Source organism: Mesoplodon mirus (genome assembly GCF_964341445.2).
Source record: "Mesoplodon mirus genome assembly, chromosome: 18".
Lineage (NCBI taxonomy): Eukaryota > Metazoa > Chordata > Mammalia > Artiodactyla > Ziphiidae > Mesoplodon > Mesoplodon mirus.
In genome coordinates this window covers 8,129,380-8,147,978 of record NC_138994.1, presented here as the reverse complement: position 1 = coordinate 8,147,978, position 18,599 = coordinate 8,129,380, and the positions used below count along the sequence as shown (strand labels likewise).

Here is an 18,599-nt window from a genome sequence, read left to right as displayed (position 1 = left end):
GATGGATGGGTGGGTAGGTGGATGAGTATGGATGGATGGATGGGTGGGTAGTTGGATGGGTGGGGGGGTGGATGGATGGATGGGCTAGCCAGCTGGCTGCACTTTCCCTGGGAGCATTTTTCCGTGCATTTTTTTTTTTTATATATGCATCTTTTTTTTTTCACCATTCAAAATCGTCTTTATTCAGTTGTTTAGCCTTTCTTCCCCACCCCCAAGATGACAAGCTCCTGCGTCTACTTTTTGTAAAGTTTGGGATCATACTGGACTCATACTGCTTTCTAACGTGCTTTGTTTAGTTCGTATTACATCTTGGGTACTTTTTTATGTTCACCAAATGCTTCTGCATAAGATGTATTCTATGATCCTTCAGATTTTCCTCTTCTTCAGCTGAGCTTACCCACTTACATAGCTGTGTTACCATGAGCAAACTATTTAACTTCAGTTTCCTCGTCTGTAAAGGGGGATTAATAACAGCGTCTGTCCCCAAGCTGTGTGAGGACTAGAAGAGACAGTACCCACCAGCCACTTAGATGGTGCCTTACATTAGCGCCCTGAGGCCTCACCTGCCCCTAATTTGCTTGAGGGTCTGCCTCAAGGGACGCAAACTTGGCTTTCTTCCAAAGGCACAGATTTCTGCTAAGACAAGACACAGAAACACCGGGAAGAGGTTGGTTGCTTCTCTCAAGACCCAGGCCTGCCGGCCGTGCTGTCGCATTATGTGGAGGTGTCTTCACGTGTCCCCATCAGAGTCCAGGGAAGACATGGTTCTCAGAGCCCGTACCACCCTGACCTCCACCCCCCTGGGGGTGAGAACCTCCCAAAGACATTAGCTTCACTTTGGCTTTTTTATTGGTTACCTCATCCCCACCCCTGCCCTCAATGTTAAGTATTTAACTAACTACATGGAGAAAATGAAACCTCAAGATCACCACAGATGGGAAGAACCCTCTGGCCATAAAACACCCTCACTGTTTACAACACCCAGATACCTCTGTTGAGCCATCTTCTTTTCACTGCTGTAATTTTGGTGCCACTTCCTTTTTCCAACTGGAGAATTAGAACACTTCCCTTGGCATGCCTGAGGTCAGGAAATATCCAGCTGTCTCAAAGATCCCGGGCCTGGGAAGGACACGAAAATTCACACTAGGAAGTGGCTGATCGGCGGGTTAGGGGCCCTTTGTCCACTGTTACCACTCTGGCTGACCCACTTGTGCGAGGTCTGGCTGGCACTACTTGGCAGGATGTCAGCCCAGGCCTGGGGCTTCTCTCTTTGTCTGTCTCCTCCACGCCCACGGGGGAGGAACAGTCCCTGGGGAGCTCGAAGCCCATGCCTGTCGGCAGCACTTGGCAGTTTTCAGCGCGCATTCCTGCGTGGTATTTCATCTGAGCCTCGCCAGAAGCCTGGGGCTGAGTCGTGGGAAGGGCTGGGGAACAGCAATTTGACCCGAGTCACGGACCCACCAGGCTTTTGCCAGTGGGCTGCCTATTGGCTGGGGGCTGGTTCCTCAGGGCTCTGGGAAATGGGAAAAGATGGAGTTGTCAGCTGCTGGGGGAGGCAAGAGATGCTGGGGAAGCTGGTGGAGCAGCCCCCAGCCTAACAGTCTCCTGAGGGCCCTATTACATCCCCCTGAGCCAGGGGACAGACATCGGGACCACACAGGCACTCACAGAGTCTGATGGCAGCTCCCCTTTACTGTGGATATGCTTACATGGATTTTCTTTTCATCTAAGCTCAAAATTATCCCATGAGGTAGGTGCTTTTATTTTCTCCATTTTACAGATGAGGAAACTGAGTCACAGAGAGGTTAAGTAAGTTTCATAAGGTCATACAGCTGGGAAGGGGTGAACCAGGCGCCAGAGCCCGACTCCTAAGCACTGCAGGGTGGTTGACAGTGGAGAACATCTCAGCTCCTCCATCCTTATCACGGCAAGGAAGAGACTATAGGGGAGAGGGGCTTCTCTTTAGCACGTGAGGCAGCCAAGTGTGCAGAGACAACACCTCAGTTTAGACCCGTGCTCTGCTTTCTTCTGGTGGCTTAGGTAAGCCACTTTAGCTTCTCTGAGTCTCAGTTTCCTCATGTGTAAAATGGGGATGATGACACCTTCCCTTTTGGGTTGTTGTGAGGATGTGGTCGAGGTCCTTAGCCCAGCGTCTGGCAAATAGTAGGTGCTCAGTAGTTGGCTTTGGCATCAGGGTCAGGGCTGAGGGTAGAACCTTCAAAGTCCTATCGCGTGGGAGAGGCCCAGATTGATCACTCAAATCCACATGGAGACTTGGGGGGCCCTGGTTGGTGCTGCTGGCAGGGGTGGAGGGAGCTCAGGAAACCTCTAGTTAAGCTGTGTCTGATCCGTAGCTTCCTGTGGTTGGAGCCTGACTCACACCCGTCACCTGGTTCCTGAGTCGGCCCGGGGTAGTGCCTGTTTCCTTTCGGCAGGAAGATGGGGGCAGGGACGACAGGAAATAGTGGGAAGGATCTGTGAGGCCCAGGAGGAGAGGCGTGTTGACTGGAGCAGCCCCCTCCTCCGTCCCAGCACTGTCAGGAGGGGCGGCAGCTGGTGTCAAGGGGGAAGAGTGGGTTTGGAAGTCAGATAAACTGGGTTCACATCATGACTTGTACGAGCTGTGGACCTTGGCCAAGTCACTTCCTCTCTCTGAACCTCAGTTTCCTCATCCGTAAAATGAAGATGGTACCACTTCCCTCGGCAGGTGGTGGGAGGCGTGAGCGAGTGAGTGGGTAACACAGTGCCTGGCCCTCGGGTGCTCACCACATGGCCCGCCCGTCTCACCCTCGCTGCCTGGTGGTGTCCCCAGGTCTGCAGGCAGGCCCTGAAGTTCCTGACACAGATCCGGGCCCAGCCCCTCATCAACCTGCAGCTGGTGAACGCGTCTCTGTACGAGCACGTGGAGCGGATGCACCTCATCGGTAAGAGCCGGGAGCAGCTGAAGCTCCTGGGGGATTACCTGGGCCTGTGCCGAAGCGGAGCCCTGAAGGAGTTGAGCAAGAGGTGAGCACCCTGGGCGTGCATGGACATGCACGCACGCACACGCACACGCGCGCACACACACACACAGGGTCGGTGCAAAAGCAGCTTCTTGGGAGAAATGCCAGGGCTGGGTGGAGAACTCCTTCCCTTTGCGTTTAGGAGTGGCTTTTATATGTGCGTGTATTTGTTCATTCATTCGTTTGACAAATATTTACTGAGAACGTGCTCAGGGTCCATCACTGGGCTTGGGGCATGGGCCCCAGTGCTGAGCAAGGTGGACCTGCCCTCTGGAAGGCATGGCAGGTGAGTAAGGCAGCAGCTGCCACCAAGAGTGAGGGCTGGAGGAGAGAGTCGGACGCCCTGGAAGTCCTACTAGAGGGGCGGGGGATCTAACCCAGCCTGGAGGAGGGCGGAGTGGGGAAGGCTCCCTGGAGGAACTGACATCCAAGGTAAGACCTGCCAAACGAGCGGGAAAGCGAGGAGACGCAGGAAAGACTGTTGCAGGTAGAAGGAGTGGTGTGCTCAGGCTGTGAATGAAGGCCCCCCATTCGGGGGGTGAGGAGGGAGGTAGGGATGTGGTGAGAGGAGGCTGGAGAGGTGAGAAGGGCTGTGTCGTCCTGGCTCCTCTGGTTCCCCCCAGCCATTCACCCCATGGTGGCTTGGCTTTGCTGCTGTGGCAGCATCTGTCCCCAAATCCTCACAAGAGGACAGGGTTGCATGGGACCCTTAGGATGCCCTTCAAGAAGCTTCTTGGTACCCAGGGCCTGAGGGGCCCTTCAGTGCTCAGTCGGGGCTGAGGGGTGACACCTTCTGTGGGGCCCTAGGAGGGCAGAGCTCAGGCGGATGAGCTGCTGCGGGCTGCCCAGTTGGGCTTCGCTGCTGGGTTTCTGAGGTCTTGGAGCGGCTCACAAGCTCCTCCCCTTTCCCCCTGCAGCCACCCCTCCCGACAGCGCTGGCCCAGAGACCGCCTGTCTGACAGGCTCCCTGCTCAGTCCTGGTCCCCTTCAGGGCGGCGCAGGGAGAGACTGCTGCGGGGAGCCGTCTCCTAGGCAGAGAGCAGAGGCTGGCCCCTCCCAGGCTCCCAGAGCAGCCGGCTGAGCCCTGGTCTCCTCCGCAGGGCCCAGAAGAACAGAAAGCCCTTTGGGGGCCACCATGAGGGACCTAGAAGGCTGCTTCTGGGGAGGCTATTTCTGTCTCCATCATCAGCTGAGTGCCTGGGTCCCTACTCACTCCCATCCTTCCTGAGATTCCAGGACCCAGGGCTCCAGAGTCTGCCCTCCTGCCCCCCTGTCCAGGGTGGTAAAAGCTCAGGTCAAGTGGGACCCTGTCACCCTCCCCAGTCCAGGGTTCTCTGCAGACCTGAGAAGACCAGGTGCCTGTAAGGTGGGTCCTGGGTGCCGGCCTCATTCACCCATCCCTGCCGGGCTGAGATTGTTTGGTCAGCAGCCTTACTGGCCTGTCCGGGCTGCCCTGCCTGGGCACTGGGGACAGTCCTGCCTCTTTCTCTCTGGCCCTGCTGTTCCCATCCTTGGGCAGCAGCACTGCACATGGTGCTCCCAGCCTTTGAGAAAGCAGGGCCAGGCCTGTGGAAGTCCCACTTCAGAAGCAGCATGGGGCGGGGGGAAGAGTTCAGGCGCAGCCTCCGCCTGGCCCCGCATCCACTGTGTGACTCAGGGAAGCTGCTTCACTTCTCTGAGCTTCAGCTTTCTTGTCTGTAAAATGGGCCAGTGATCCCTGCGTTGACGTGGCCCACCAGAGTTGTGGTGAGGGCCACATGAGGGGCTCGGTGTCTGGGGTGGGACAGGGACAGGTGGACAGATGGCCCTGGGTCAGGGCGGCGTGTGCCGTGAAGAAGGAAGGGAGGGCCAGGGGAGCTCCCGGACGAGGTGGCATCAGCTGAGGGTTTGTGAAGTTCGTTTCTTTTGTTCTTTTCAAAAGAGAAAGTGCTTTTCTTTCTCTTCTTTACAAAGATAGTATTCAAATAGTAGGAAAGAGAGTCGAGCAGAAAGTTGGGATCCCCCTTCTCTAGTCTGGCCACCATCAGTTCTGTTAGATGCTCCAGACCCCACTCGGTCCTCACACAGGAGGACGGAGTTGCCACAACACAAACGGCATCATGTATGTCGTGAACTGGGGTTCAGCAAAAGAAGCCGAGAAGAAAGTGGAAGGGAGGAAACCCACGGCATGGGGGCGGGGCAGGAGCATGGCTCGCCAGGGCCTTCGGGGGGCTCAGGGCATCCAGGTGGTGGGTCAGGGGCCGGACCTCGAAGGTCCCCTGTGCCACAGCAAAGGCATCTGGATTTTGTTCTGCTGGCAGTGGGGAGCTGTTGAGGGGTTTTGAGCAAGGCACGGTCACGTTCAGTCAGGGGTTTAGGAAAGACCAGTTTAGCAGCAGTGGGGCATGGGTGCTGGTGTAGGAATTGGCCCAGGAGGTGAGGAGACCTGGACTGAGTCGGCCAGAGTGCAGGGTGAGAGGACGGGAAGGGCTGAGGAGAAAGGCAGGTTTTGGGTGTGGGATCCCCTTTCTCTCAGGGGGCTGCCCTGGCGAAGGGGACTCCTCCCTGACGTCATCTCCCCCAACAGTTGTATGGCCTCACTTGAGGGTGTGACAGACCCAGGGTAGGTGGCTCGTAGGGAAGACCCTGGGCCTGGCTGGCCCCCGGGCTTCCACTACTGCAGGCAGAGGACTCTCCATCCAAACCAGCCCCACCCTTCCTGCCGGCGCAGGAACAGCCTGTGCACCCCGCACCCCCTGCATCTTCCTGGTGATAAACGGCAGCGTCCTGTTCCCAGAAAGCTGGAAGTTTTACTGGGGAGACCAGCATGTTGAGCTGAGCGGACAGTGGCCGCATCCTTATCCCGTGCAGCACAGCCTGGCCTGCCTGCCTGGTGGAACTTGCCGTCTCGGCCCCGGGTGGTGTCCCCCCTGGACCACAACTGAGGCCACGGCGTGGGCAAAGCCAAGCACCCACTCCAGATGCCGCGGGGCCTGGCACCTTCCCGCCCCCAGATGTCCAGAGCATCCTGGGGCAGGTTCCCACGCTTCCTCAGACTGGGAGAATTCTCCCCCCAACCCCAGTTCCAACACAGACACACAGCAAGGCCAGACAAGTTTTTGTACCAGGGGAATTTCTGCAGGTGTTTCCTCTGCATCTCTCAGGATGTGACCCTTGGGATCTGTGCCATTGGTGAGGTGGAAACTAGAGCTGGGTTGGCGGCTGAGCCCTCGTCCTCTGCCTCCCCCATCCCCCCTCCCCCACCTCTGAAATGGGATCTGCTGCACTCAGGACATGTCTCACCTCCTCTCCCATAGCACCGAAACCAGATGCTTGAATGTCTGTCTCTGCACTAGACCAGGGGCTACAGGAAGGCAGAGGCCACGTCCTGTGCATTTCTGTCCCCAGCCCTGTCCCTGGTATGTAATGGTGGCAATAATGACAACAGTTAACACCTACAGGCATTCACTGGGTGGAAAGGATGCAGGCTCTGGAGCCAGACTCCTGCGTTCGTTCAGACTCCGGCTCCGCCACTTACTAGCTGTGTGACCACAGGCAAGTTATTTAACCTCTCTGGGCCTCCATTTCCTCTTGCAAAATGGGGGTTATAATAGTGTCAACCTCACAGGAGTCTTGTGAAGATTAAGTGAGTTAATACATATAAAGCTCTTAGTCCCGTTCCTGGTACCAAGCGTTAGCTTTCCTCGTCATCCTCATCATTATTATTTTTTAAATAGATGTTTATTTTTTTATATCTTCAAATTAAAATTTTTGTGGCTTTATTGAGTATAATTGACAAAATTGTAAGACATTTAAAGTGTATGTTGCGATGATTTGACATATGATTACATTGTGAAAGGATTCCTCCCATCTGGTTAATTAGCATATGCATCATCCTCACATATTTTATATATTTTTATATATATACATGGTGTGTGTGTGTGTGTGTGTGTGTGTGTGTGTGTGTGTGTGTCTGAGAGAGAGACAGAGACAGAGACAGAGAAAACATTTGAGTTCTACTCTTAGCAAATTTCAATTATACAATGCAGTGTTATCAACTGTGGTTAATAATTATTCCTTGTTTACTATGTATGAGGCACTGTGCCAGATGCTTTAAATAAATTATTTCATCCTCAGAACAGCTCTCTTTCTCAGGTGAGGAAACCTGAGGTTCAGAGAGGTTAAGTAACTTGCCCAAGGTCCCAACAGCTTGTCACCTGGAAGCCCAGGTCCCAAGCCCAGGCGGGAGCTGTTTATGCCTGGTCAGCAGCACTGAGGGAATGAAACCAAACCCAGGTTGGCCCAGGTTCCTTCTAAGGAATCTCTTGTGTTTTCTTTGAAGGCTCAACCACAGGAATTATCTCTTGGAGTCTCCTCACAAGTACAGTGTCGCAGACCTCCAGCAGGTGAGAATGCCACCCCCCAGACCTCTCTAGAGGGACCTGATTCCTGGAGAAATCAGAAAGGGAGATGATGGGGTCGGGGGGGAGTGCCTGCAGTTTACTGAGGCAAGACGGCCGTCTTCAGCTCTTTGGTAGCTCGGAGCGGGTGTCCCGCCGTCCACGCTTCCTGGGCAGTGGCTGAGCCCCCAGCGCCCCTGGGACAAGCAGGCTCTGCAGCAAAGCCCAGGATCACAGGGCTCGGCCCCTTCCCCGTGTCTGGACTCCTCCCGGGCAGGGAGGGCAGAGGGAGGGGTGAGGGTTTGGGACGTTCCTTTCCTCAAGGGAAGGTACAGTGGGTTCCTCCGTGCGCAAGGGCTGCACGTGCTCGGCCTGATTCCGGGAGGTTTTCTTGCCCAAGTGGAAGGAATCTCCTCTTGGGGTAGGAGTTCTTCAGGCAGGGTGCCAGGAGCAGCAGCAGACCACGTCTTGCAGACGGCCTCAGGCTCGGCACAGCTGCTTAAAAGGCCCGGTGGCCCGCGCTTGCCCTCCACAGATCGCGGACGGGGTGTATGAAGGATTCCTCAAGTCCCTGATCGAGTTTGCCTCCCAGCACGTCTACCACTGCGACCTGTGCACCCAGCGTGGCTTCATCTGCCAGATCTGCCACCACCATGACATCATCTTCCCCTTTGAGTTTGACACCACAGTCAGGTACGCGGACCCTCAGCCAGCCACCCCGCCCCACCCCCATTCCCACCCAGCCCCCCCTGGAGTCCCCGGGCGGCAGGCCCGGTGCCCAGGGAGGGGGACAAGACGAGCCCTCACAGGACTCCCTGCCTCCACCGAGCCATCCACGTTTCTGGAGAAGAGGCGGCCGCTGCCTCTTTGAGCTGCGGTGGGAGGACCTCAGTTTTGTCCTCTGTGAGCAGGTGGAGGAGGAACTGGATGAGTTTCTGGCCTGGAGTGTTGGCACAGGCCGGGCATAAAGCGGGCACCTGGCGGGTGGTACCTGCCACTGCCTCTGCCCCTGTAACAATTGTTCCTGTCCCCAGTTATTGCTCATTATCAGAAGCCTCTAAATGGAAACATTCATCCACCAAACCTCCATTCCAACCCATGTGGGAGTGGAAAACTGAATGGTGGGAGCGTTCATTCACTTTCCGTAGGTGTCCCCGGACCCGGATTTGACCTCTGAACAGACCTGGGGCTGAGTTTTTTAAACTGCAGAGTGTTTGAAACATAGGCAAGAAATCATTTTGTGAGTCTCAGCAGTATTTATAAAAAGGGAAATAGAATACAGAGTATCAGTGTGCATTGCAGGGCTTAGGGGTAAGCACTGTGGCGAGAACCTTTTGTCCCAGAACGGAGAGGCAGTGCCATGTGCCGTGGGTGGCAGGCCCCCGTCAGGAACACTGACCAGCCTCGAGCCCCGGGAGGCCCATCGGTCCCAGCAGTGCTTGCTGCTTTCTCCCAGGTGTGGCGAATGCAAGACCGTCTTCCACCAGAGCTGTCAGGCCGTGATGAAGCAGGGCTGCCCCCGCTGTGCCCGCCGGCGCAAGTACCAGCAACAGAGCACCCTCGCCTAACCCCGTGTCCTGTCCCCACCCGGGACCCGGGGCTCAGCCATCCCAGCTGGGTTGGCCATCAGCCTGGGTCACACTTTCAAGGTGTCACAGATGTCTCCCTTGTCAGGAAGACTCTCGGATGTGACCACAGCATGAGCCTATGAGAGGGAGCCTTGGGAGCTCTTGATGACACCTCCTGCCCCCCACCCATCTGCTCCAGGAGGCCGGGACACCAGCAGATGCCCCTGTCCGAGGATGCGGGAGGAGAGGGGCTTTGCACTAATTGGCCCGGATCCCCTCACTGACGCACCATCTCCTTTAGGGCTGTTCAAACACTGTGGAAATAAGACTTGGGAAGCATTTTCAATTCCACATTCCGGATGAAAAGGCCTAGTTTTTTTAAGGTGGGTTTTTTCCCTTCATATTTCAACAGAAAATATTTTTTTATTCTTGACCCTCCACAAGTCACCCAAGAAATCCAGGCACTCTCACCCTGAGCAGATGTGCAGGAACCGCTCAGGCCACGCCTGTAGGCGGGTGGCGGCTGGTGGACAGGCCCCCTAGGACAGAGCCTGCCAGCTGGCGGGTGCCTTTCCTTCCCCCTTACCGAGCACTCGCTGCCGACAGCTCCTGTACAATGTGCCAAACCCCCGGGGGGCCAGGCAGGCTCAGTCCTGAGGACCATGTGTTTCCTCTTCCTCTCCTCTCTGCTCCCCGCCCCCTTCTCACCTGAAAAGGCCATCACTTCCTCCGTGTCAGAGCCCCTGGCTCTCCTATAGCCCAGGATCTCGGTCCCGCAGGAGGAGGGGAATGACTCAGAACCAGCACTGTCAGCACTTTGAGCCTTCCTTGGTCCAGGGAAGGGTCGTCATCTAGCCCAGCCCCCTGCCCTCCTCACTCCTACCACGGACAAGCAGCCAGATGGGCGGGGGACTGCTGCCGACGCAGGAATGCATCCCCGCCTGACTGACCCCCACCAGGACAGAGGGAGGCTGGGTCCCCACCGTGGAACAGTGGCCCTCGTCCTTCCACGAAGAGTGTCAGCCCTGCTGCTGAGATGTGCAGGGACACGCAGGAGAAGCCACCCTCGGGGAAGGATGCTCAGCCTCAGTTTACAAAGCCATGAGAGTTCACAGAGCTTTGCTGGACCGGCCCAGGAGGGGCGCTGCCGAGAGACTGGAAAATTTCACTGGAGCACAATTGCCTTTTGAAGGGGTCTTGGGGTGGAGCCTGGAATTGTTTTCAAAGTGATATTTAGACCCTTGGGGTTGGGGGGTGAAATCTGGGCATGATTTCTCTGTTGCCTCCCCCCAACCTCTCCTGGATCCAGCAGGCCCCACTCAGCCCTGGGGTCTTCTGGCCATCCTATCTGCACTCAGCTTGGATTGGGGGCCTCAGGTGGAGATCCGCCTTCACTGTCAAGTTACGAAACTACTCCCACCTCTCCCTTGGGCTGATTTGGCTGCTGAGTCACCTGCCCGGCCCTGTGGAGCTGGATAAATTGTGCAATAGAATCGAGGAGGTGATAGGCGGATGGGGGAGGGGGCTGTCACACAGCTTCTCTGTCCCCATCACGGAAGATGGTGCACACTTGTGCCCAGCGCACCAAAGAAAGTGGATCCTTACCCCCATCCCCACCCCCCATAGCCAGCATTAATGCTCCACCACAGACACAGCCTGATCAGAGCCGTAATTGGTCCAGATCCCTGAGTGGGCCTGGGGTGGGCAGCACCGCCTGAGCCCAGCCCTGTTTCCTCGGGCCTGTGAGTATATTCTGTATTCCAGAAGGTCCCTAGGAGGCAGCAGGAGTGAGGCCCTGGAGGAGCTCACTCTGGTCTGGCGGGGCCTGGCACGCCCCACTCCCCGCCCTCCCTGAGATCAGTAAGTAGCATTAGAGCTGACCCTCCCCCATACCAAAAAGCTGCTGATGCTTTCAGATGAGTTGACTTTTAACACCCTCACCTCCAATGGGAAGCTGATGTGAACCTCAGTAGTGCCCACACTATTTTTAAAATTTCATTTTATGCAATAAACTGTTTCTAGTGAGGGGCCCTGGCCCTGAGAAGTGCTTTGCAATGTACCGAAGGAACTGCTGCGTGTGATTTTTGAATGATTTTGCAGTAAAGACCTGATCTTTCTAACCTGTGGTCTGGTTTCTGAATCTTTTTTTTTTTTAAATAAGTAATTCGGTTATTTTATTTATTTATTTAGGCCGTGCCACCTGGCATGCAGGATCTTAGTTCCCCAGACCAGGGATCGAACCCAGGTCCCCTGCAGTGGAAGCGCAGAGTTTTAACCACTGGACCGCCAGGGAAGTCCCTGGTTTCTGAATCTTAATGCTGCTGCTGACTTGGGGAGACCACAGGCCCTCAGTTACCATCTGATAGCCGCCCCTGCTCTCTTTGTCAGTCAAACCGTAGGCAATGGAGGGCAGAAGGAGGGTGGTTATTGGTAAACATTTGCAAAGCAGGGGGCTTGTGTGCCAGGAGTGGGCATGGAGAAGAGGGGAAGTAATTCTTCAGTCTACCCCCGACCCTTGCCTCTCCCCGGAGTCAGCCCCCCTCCCCCACCGTGGGATAGGATTTCAGGGCCTTTGGGGGAGCTTTACTTACATATACTCATATAACTAATGAAGCTAATGCCTGAAATCCCACCGTGATGGCTTCTTTCCTGTTCCTTAAATGTCAAAGCACAGACTTCTGACACTGGAACATGTGAAACCATTTCCCACAGGGTTATCCGAGGCAAGAGAAGGGGCTCAGGAAGGAAAGGTTTGTGAGCAGAGCCCGATTCAGGGCTCATGGTTTTAGGGCTCAATGTGGCCTTTACTTGGCTGCCAACTTTCCTCTGAAGTTCCAGAAGAAGTCCCAGGAGTGGGGTGGGGGGGCGCCTGCAGGGGGAAGCCCTCCACTGCCCACTGTAAAGACAGAAGAAGGAAACAGACTAATTCCCAGGGAAATCAGGTTGCAGGAAAATGGGACTGAAAGAGGTCTGCAGTTTCCTGTCCTTGAAGATGCCTCTCAGCCTTCAAGGGACCACTCACTCTCCGCCCATTGCATGAGCCCCAGCTTCCATCAAGGGCAGGTAGTGGTGGGCTCCGAGGAAACCTGAGGGACCTGGTGTGAGGGCTAGAGGAGGCGGGCCCAGAGGAGGGCCAGGAGCACATGACCTGTGTGCTGCCTTTGGACTCAATCCTCCATCCTTAACAAGGTGTTTCTGAGAACACTTGTGTCTCCCTTCCCCCTCCTGCCTAAAGGAGGATGGGGGGGCGGGGATTGGAGACCTCAATTCAACCCCAAAGAGGAGGACGGCTCACCTCATAATAAAATTAGTGGTAATAACTAATGTGTGTTCTTAGAACGTGATCATAACAATACATTTGCTTAGTGCATCTCATTTAACCTTCACAGCAATCCTATGAAGTAGGTGTTATTATCCCCAGTTTTTAGGAAAGAAAACTGAGATGCAGAGATACGGTGAGCATCTTGAGTTCAAGCCCCAGGAGCCTGCTCTGAGCTTACCCTACGGACAGATTGGAGGAGGCCCTCTTCCCCCACAGGGATCAAGGCAAGGCAGTGGGGGAAGGGGTGGAGTAGAACGGTGGAGGGAAATCTGGCCGGCGTTGGTGAGAAGGCCTCCTCCCCTCTCATCCCACCGTCCTGGTTCTGCTGCCTCCACCTCCGGGAGACCGCCAGGTGTGGCCCAGGATGCCGGGAGGTGCAGGGGAAGGGGTGGCGCCTCCGCTCCTCGGGCGCTGGCCCGTCCCAGAGGGGACAGGAAGCCAGGACACCGGGGATTGTCTCTCGGAGCCGCAACCCCAGTCCGGGAGGAAGTTCTGCCGGGTGCTCTCCGCCGGTGCCTCCCTCGCTATATTGTTGAACAGGAAACAGGGCAGCGTGGGAGCAGGGCGGTGGAGGAGGGAGCGCCGGACGCCGAGCCCCCGCGCGGCTGCCAGGACAAGTGGAGGCGAGGCCAGCGATCGGACACCCCGAGGTGCCAGGGTAGGGCCGGACTGGGCGGGGGTGCTGATCTGGGGCGGGGAAGGGGACCGCAGGTGGCGGGTCCTCACCCGGGAGCATCGCGAGCCAGCCCCTTCGCACTGCGCTGGAGCCTGAGCTGCGCGGGCTCGGAAGGAGGGCCGCGCGGGACGGATCTTCCCCTCCCCCGGGAGGAGGTGGGAGGCGAAGGGCTGCCCTCCGTCCCGGGGCAGGAGGGGCGCAGGCCCAGGCCCCCAGCTTCGACCCAGGCGTTGGCGCCGCTGTGGCTCTTGTCTGTCTCCCGGGCAGTGGACGCAGTGCACCTCCTGGTGACGGGTCCGTCCTCGCTCTCCAGGGATCCTCCCCGCTCCCCCATCCCTTCCGCTCTCTTCGCTCCCCCAGGGTCGGGAAGGAGCCGACGGTTGGGTCCCCTCCCCACCCAGCCAGTGACCCTGCGCTCCGGGGAGCGTCCTACTGTGGGAACCCCGCTCCAAGTTTTTCCAGGCCCGGCCAAGTTGCGTTCGGAAAGAGCCTAGGGAGGACGTAGATGGGACCGGAGCCGGTAGTGCCTGCAATCCGCACAGTTCAGGATGCAAATGGCCTTGCTCGGATTGGGAACGCGCCGGCACGACTGCAAGCCAGGGTCGAGCAGTCCCTAAGCAGCGCGCCCGCGGGACGCAGATGCCCGCGGACAACGAATCTCGCGCGTAGGGGTGGGGCGGGGCAGGGTCGGGACCCTACCCTCCCTTGGATCCGCTCGCGACCCTCCAGCGCCCCTTCGGTCGCAGCCCTCCCTGCCCCTGCCCCTCCCTCTGGCCTTCTCCTGCGCCAGGCCCCGCCCCCAAAGTCCCCACCGGCCCAGGCAGACTTCTTCAGGCTCCTCCTCGCCCCTCCCAGACACAGCCGCTTTGGGAACTGAAGGCAGCCCTCTCCTTCTTTGCTCTCCTTGCCAGCTCCTCCTTCCCGAGGTCTCTCCAGCCTAGCTCTTTGAAGCCCCGCCCAAGGAGATGGCAGGGGCCTAACCTGCATACACCCGCCGGCTCCGCCCAGCCAGCCCATGGGCTCCGTGAGGTCAGCCCTGCCGACGTGAGTGAGCGCGGGGGTCCAGGGGAAGGTGGTGAGAAGGGGTGTCCCCCCACTAGGGTTTGGTGGCTTAGCTCCGGTCAGCTCAAGGACCCCGCCTCCAGGGCCCAGTGTGCTTAGTGACTCAGTTTACACCCCTTCCCCATCGGGGAAAGCCTGAGAAAGAGAAGGAGCGCTAGACCAGACCAGACCTTGTGCCTTGGATCCCTCAGACTCAGCAAGAGGCCAAACTCCCAGCTGCTGGTCCCAGGTCACCTTTGTGGGTCAGTAGGTGTGGTCGATGTAAAGGCTTGTAGGGACCAGCCACACAGGCTGGCTTACAACTGGGCTCTGACTCCCTCCCCCAACATACCAAGGGCCAGACTGAGCTGGCGTGGAGGGGGGCGTGTTGTGGTGATCACTCCAGGAGAGCTTTGGAGGCCCCGGGGTACACCGCACGGGTAGTTACTGTCACAAAGTGCATTCCCTAGGAGCCATTCTCATGGGGCAATGTAGAGATCACAGGGCAGGGGAGCAGGCCGCAAGGCCGAGCCTCTCTCGGGAGGTGGAGATGGGAGCCAGAGAGCAGGGGGCGGTGCCGGTCGGTCTGGGCTGGCCGGGCTCCGGGTTCACGTCTGTGGCAAAGCCGCTGGGGAAGAAAAGAGCAACCGAGAGAACCGGTTCCCCCGGCCTCGGCAGTCGCGGCCCCTTACGCCAAGGCCCTTGGACTAAGCGGGGCAGGGACACTCCCAGACTAGAGCAAAGCGGGGGCCGCTCCTGGAGCCCGCGCCCCAACCCTGTCCCCGCGGGCCTCGGGCGCACACGCCTGGGGAGCAGGGTGCCAAGGGCGCGATTCCCTGAGGGCTGGAAGCGTCGGGGAGGGGTGGGACGGGGTAATGGAATGGGCTATTCTTCCCACTTCACAGACGCGGAAACTGAGGCCCAGTCAACTTTTAGGCAAACGTGGTGTCGACTTTATCGCGGGCAATCACCCCCCATCTCTTTGAGCCAAAGCTTCCCTGGCTGTAAAGCTGGACCAGTATTACCCACAATCTCCCCACCAAGGGATAGAATTTTACAATCAACCAAGAGAATGAAAGGGCTGTCTTAATTCCATCACTGAGTGTAAGAATGAGAACCTTAGAGATTATTTGATCCAAGTCCCCCGTTTTAGAGATAGGAAAACTGAGGCCTGAATGTACACAAACGATTGTAGCTTCGGTACTCGAACCCAAGTTTTCCGTCTCCCTAGTGCGGTGCGCTTCCCGGCTCGGCGGCCCTGACCTCCGCGCCCCTCCTCCTCGTTGCCCACAGGGACACGCCGCGGCCGCGATGGCGGCGGACGTCGAGGGGGACGTGTACGTGCTGGTGGAGCATCCCTTCGAGTACACGGGCAAGGACGGGCGCCGCGTTGCCATCCAGCCCAACGAGCGCTACCGACTGCTGCGCCGCAGCACGGAGCACTGGTGGCACGTGCGCAGCGAGCCCGGCGGCCGCCCCTTCTACCTTCCGGCGCAGTACGTGCGCGAGCTGCCGGCCCTCGGCCACCCTGCCCCCGCCCCGCAGCCGCCCGCGCGCCTTCCGGGTCCCGCAGACCCCGAACCGCTCGCTTATGACTACCGCTTCGTGAGAGCGTCGGCGCCCGCCGGTCCCGACGGCGCGCCCGCCGAGCCCCGGGGCCGCGCGGGCTCCATGCGCGGCCTACTTCGGCGCGGCGCAGCAACCCAGCGCCGAAGCCTGGCGCCCTGCCTGCCCGCCTGCCTGTACACGAGGCCCATGGCACCTGTGCGGCCCGCGCAGTCTTTGGACGACCTGGCCCGCACCGCCGCGCCCCCTGCCGGTCTCCTCGGGAGCGGGGGCAGCTTCAAGGCCTGCAGCGTGGCGGGCTCTTGGTTGTGCCCGCGGCCCCTGGCGCGCAGCAACTCCGAAAACGTCTACGAGGCCATCCAGGACGTGCGCGACCAGCCGCTGGAGCAGCACCCGGAGCAGGTACGCCACGGGGAGCCGGGAGCGGGCAGACGGGCGGGAGTTACGCCCGCCGCGAGCGGCGGCGCTAGGAGACCCGCTCAGTCTTGCGTCGGGCTCCACGGAGCAGCGGTGTCCGCCGGGTTTGGACCACTCACTCCGAGCCTGACTTTCCTCAACCACGAAACGAGAAGGGTACAGGCTCACTCACGATCTCTTACCTCCAATTCCCAAATGTCAAAGCTCCCTGGAGCCCAAAGGGTTTTTGTAACTCAGCTGATGGCAAACTTTGACTTGAACCGATGTGCGGCCGTGGACGGTCTTAATTTATCCCATTTAGTGTGAATATTCAAGTTTTGCTGCAGAAGTGCAAATAAACCCGATTACAGGCTGCTGCCCAAGCCTTGCTGGGAGAGTTATGTCACCCGTGGCAGGTGTGTGCGCCGGTTAATCTTCTAAAATCCGAACCATTCCGAAACGTATCCGGAATGAAATAGGGGACTGTGGACCTGCCGCCGCCGGCTCTACTGACTTGCCTTTCTCACATGAGCTTGGGCGTCGGAGGAGATAATGGATGTGAAAGTCAGGGGTCTGCTTCCTTTTTTGACTGGTTCTAACATTTTAGTTCCTTTTTTTTTTTTTTTTGTAATTTCGATGGTTTTGTTTCAGAAAGAAGTCCAGTTATCTCAAGGATGTTCTTTTTGCCTCAGAATTTGGATATGTAAATTTGGGAAATTTTAAATTTTTATTTAAATATCATTTAAAATAAGAGCACCTTTTTAAAACTCTTACATCCTCAGAATCCTTCGGCGGCCTGGACTTCTTCAAGTTTAGGGACTTTTCAGGGAGAGGTGGGGGGGTGGAGGGCACAGGCCCCCTCTGACATGTGCCACATCTGACAGCTGTGTAATTATGGGCAATCCACTTCCTCTCTCAGGGTCTCAGTTCGTGTTTAGATCAAGTGGGTAGGGGATGGACGACCCCTGCAGCTTGTGAGTCTCTGATTTCCTTCTTTGGACCCAATATGATGACAATAAATATTGATGCCTGCCACGTGCAGGGACTGGATCTGGGAAGAAAGAGGCACCGTCCCCATCTGTGAGTTCCTGGGTCTTCCCTCCGCCCGGTATCGTTATGGTGCAGTGTTCAGGATTTGAGGCAGAGACTCGAATTTGACTCTGCTGGGTCACCTGCCAGCTCCTGACAAGCCGCTTCATTCCCCCGGCCACGATGCCCTCTTGTGTACATGCAGAACAATACCAAAGGATTCGAGGCGTTGAGAGCCTTAAACGAGGTGAAGCGTGGAAGTGCTTGGCACGTAGTAGGCGGTCAGCCAAGACTGGCTGAGGTCCCACTGGGTATCTTTTCCTCCGGGTGCACGCCACCTTTGCTAAGGTTTCTGCAAGGGCCAACCCGCCCCCTGGTGGCCAGAGCGGAGAACAGCATGCGGTGGGTGGGGAAGGAGATAGGGACCCAGACCCGGAGCGGGGAGAGTTGCGGGGGCGGAGCGGGGGCGGAGCAGGGATGGGGCGAATCCTTCAGCCAAGCGCCTCTGCTAATCCACCAGACAGCTCCTCTGGAATACATGGCTGGATGCCGGCGCCCCTCCGTTTCCTGAGCAGGCTCTCGGCAGCGCACTCCGGGGCCTCTCCACATTCTCTTTCCTTGTGATGGTGGGAATGTCTGTCTGGCCCTTGGAGGTGCACTCCTCCATCCTTGAGGTGAGGGACTGGCCTTGCTCTCTGAACCCCAGCACCTGGCATAGGGCCTGGCCCAGAGCCTTGCCGAATGTGTTGAAGAGGGACGGGGAGAGCCAGCCCCCTTACCATGAGCCGGGGCTCTGCAGGTCTGCCCAAGGGACTCCACCTATGAGCCCAGGACCAAGATGGGAGAAAGAGGGAGAGGAGACACCACCCCCCCACCCCACTCCCCGCATCCTGGTACCTCCTGAGAAGAGAAATCACCCCAGGAGCCAGGGTCACTGCCCCTCCTTCCTGTAGCTGCGGCAGCTGCAGTGGTGTGTTAGGAGTATGTGGACACAGGTGATGATGGCGGTAGGGCTTGTACAGGGAGGAACTGGGGTGTCTCCCAGACACCTGGGTTTTGGCAGAGAGGCTCTGCCCAGTCCCACATTTGGCCCTAATTCACTGTGTGACCTCAACAAGTCACTTAGCATCTCTGGTCCTGTTTCCTCCCCTGTGTAATGGGTATAATACCACACTCCCTGTGACTGTGCTTTACTCGAGTGTCAGCTGTGGGCCTCCCTTGACACCCCATCCCTGACAAACGCCAGGGGTGGGCAGGTGGCTCCCTCCTGGGAAGGAAATCCCACCCTGCTCTCAGTTGTTCAAGGTAGAATTTAGAGAAGCAGTTTCCTGAAAGGTGAGCCTGCCTGTTTTCTCCTTGGAGGCTGCAGGAGAAGCAGGTCCTACCTTTCCCCTCCGTTCACTACATGTGAATGGACTGAACACCTGCCAAGCACCAGGTGAGCCTTTGGATCTAAAGGTGACTGAGGCACAGCTCCAGCTCTGAGGGGTTCACTGTCTGGGATGGGAGATTGGGAGGAGGGGACAGATGCTTCAGTGCCTGACACAGGCCACCTGTGATGGAGTTACACTCGGGGCACGTGGGCAGAGGTGGAGGTGCGGGAAGATGCGGCACCTTTGG

General features: G+C 57.6%; 2 protein-coding genes across 5 annotated transcripts in view; both read left to right on the top strand.

Moving 5' to 3' along the window:
• PLEKHM1 (pleckstrin homology and RUN domain containing M1) overlaps positions 1 to 11,069 on the top strand; it is a 46,736-nt gene extending 35,667 nt beyond the window's left edge. The window contains exons 10-13 of the mRNA XM_082603435.1: positions 2,813 to 3,006; positions 7,324 to 7,387; positions 7,917 to 8,074; positions 8,838 to 11,069. Of these exons, the coding sequence (XP_082459561.1) occupies positions 2,813 to 3,006; positions 7,324 to 7,387; positions 7,917 to 8,074; positions 8,838 to 8,949 (528 nt within the window). The 3' untranslated portion in view covers positions 8,950 to 11,069. The remainder of the gene's footprint in view (positions 1 to 2,812; positions 3,007 to 7,323; positions 7,388 to 7,916; positions 8,075 to 8,837) is intronic.
• A 1,489-nt stretch (positions 11,070 to 12,558) lies between these two features.
• Positions 12,559 to 18,599, top strand: part of ARHGAP27 (Rho GTPase activating protein 27) — a gene marked incomplete at its 5' end in the record, with an annotated part of 33,009 nt that continues 26,968 nt past the window's right edge. Inside the window, 4 exons of one of the 4 annotated variants that reach the window (XM_082605096.1) lie at positions 12,559 to 12,623; positions 12,812 to 12,921; positions 13,859 to 13,991; positions 15,282 to 15,956. In XM_082605096.1, the coding sequence (XP_082461222.1) occupies positions 15,300 to 15,956 (657 nt within the window). Of the gene's footprint in view, positions 12,624 to 12,811; positions 12,930 to 13,858; positions 13,992 to 15,219; positions 15,957 to 18,599 lie in introns of those variants that run through there. The other 3 variants (XM_082605095.1, XM_082605093.1, XM_082605094.1) reach the window with 3 other exon arrangements.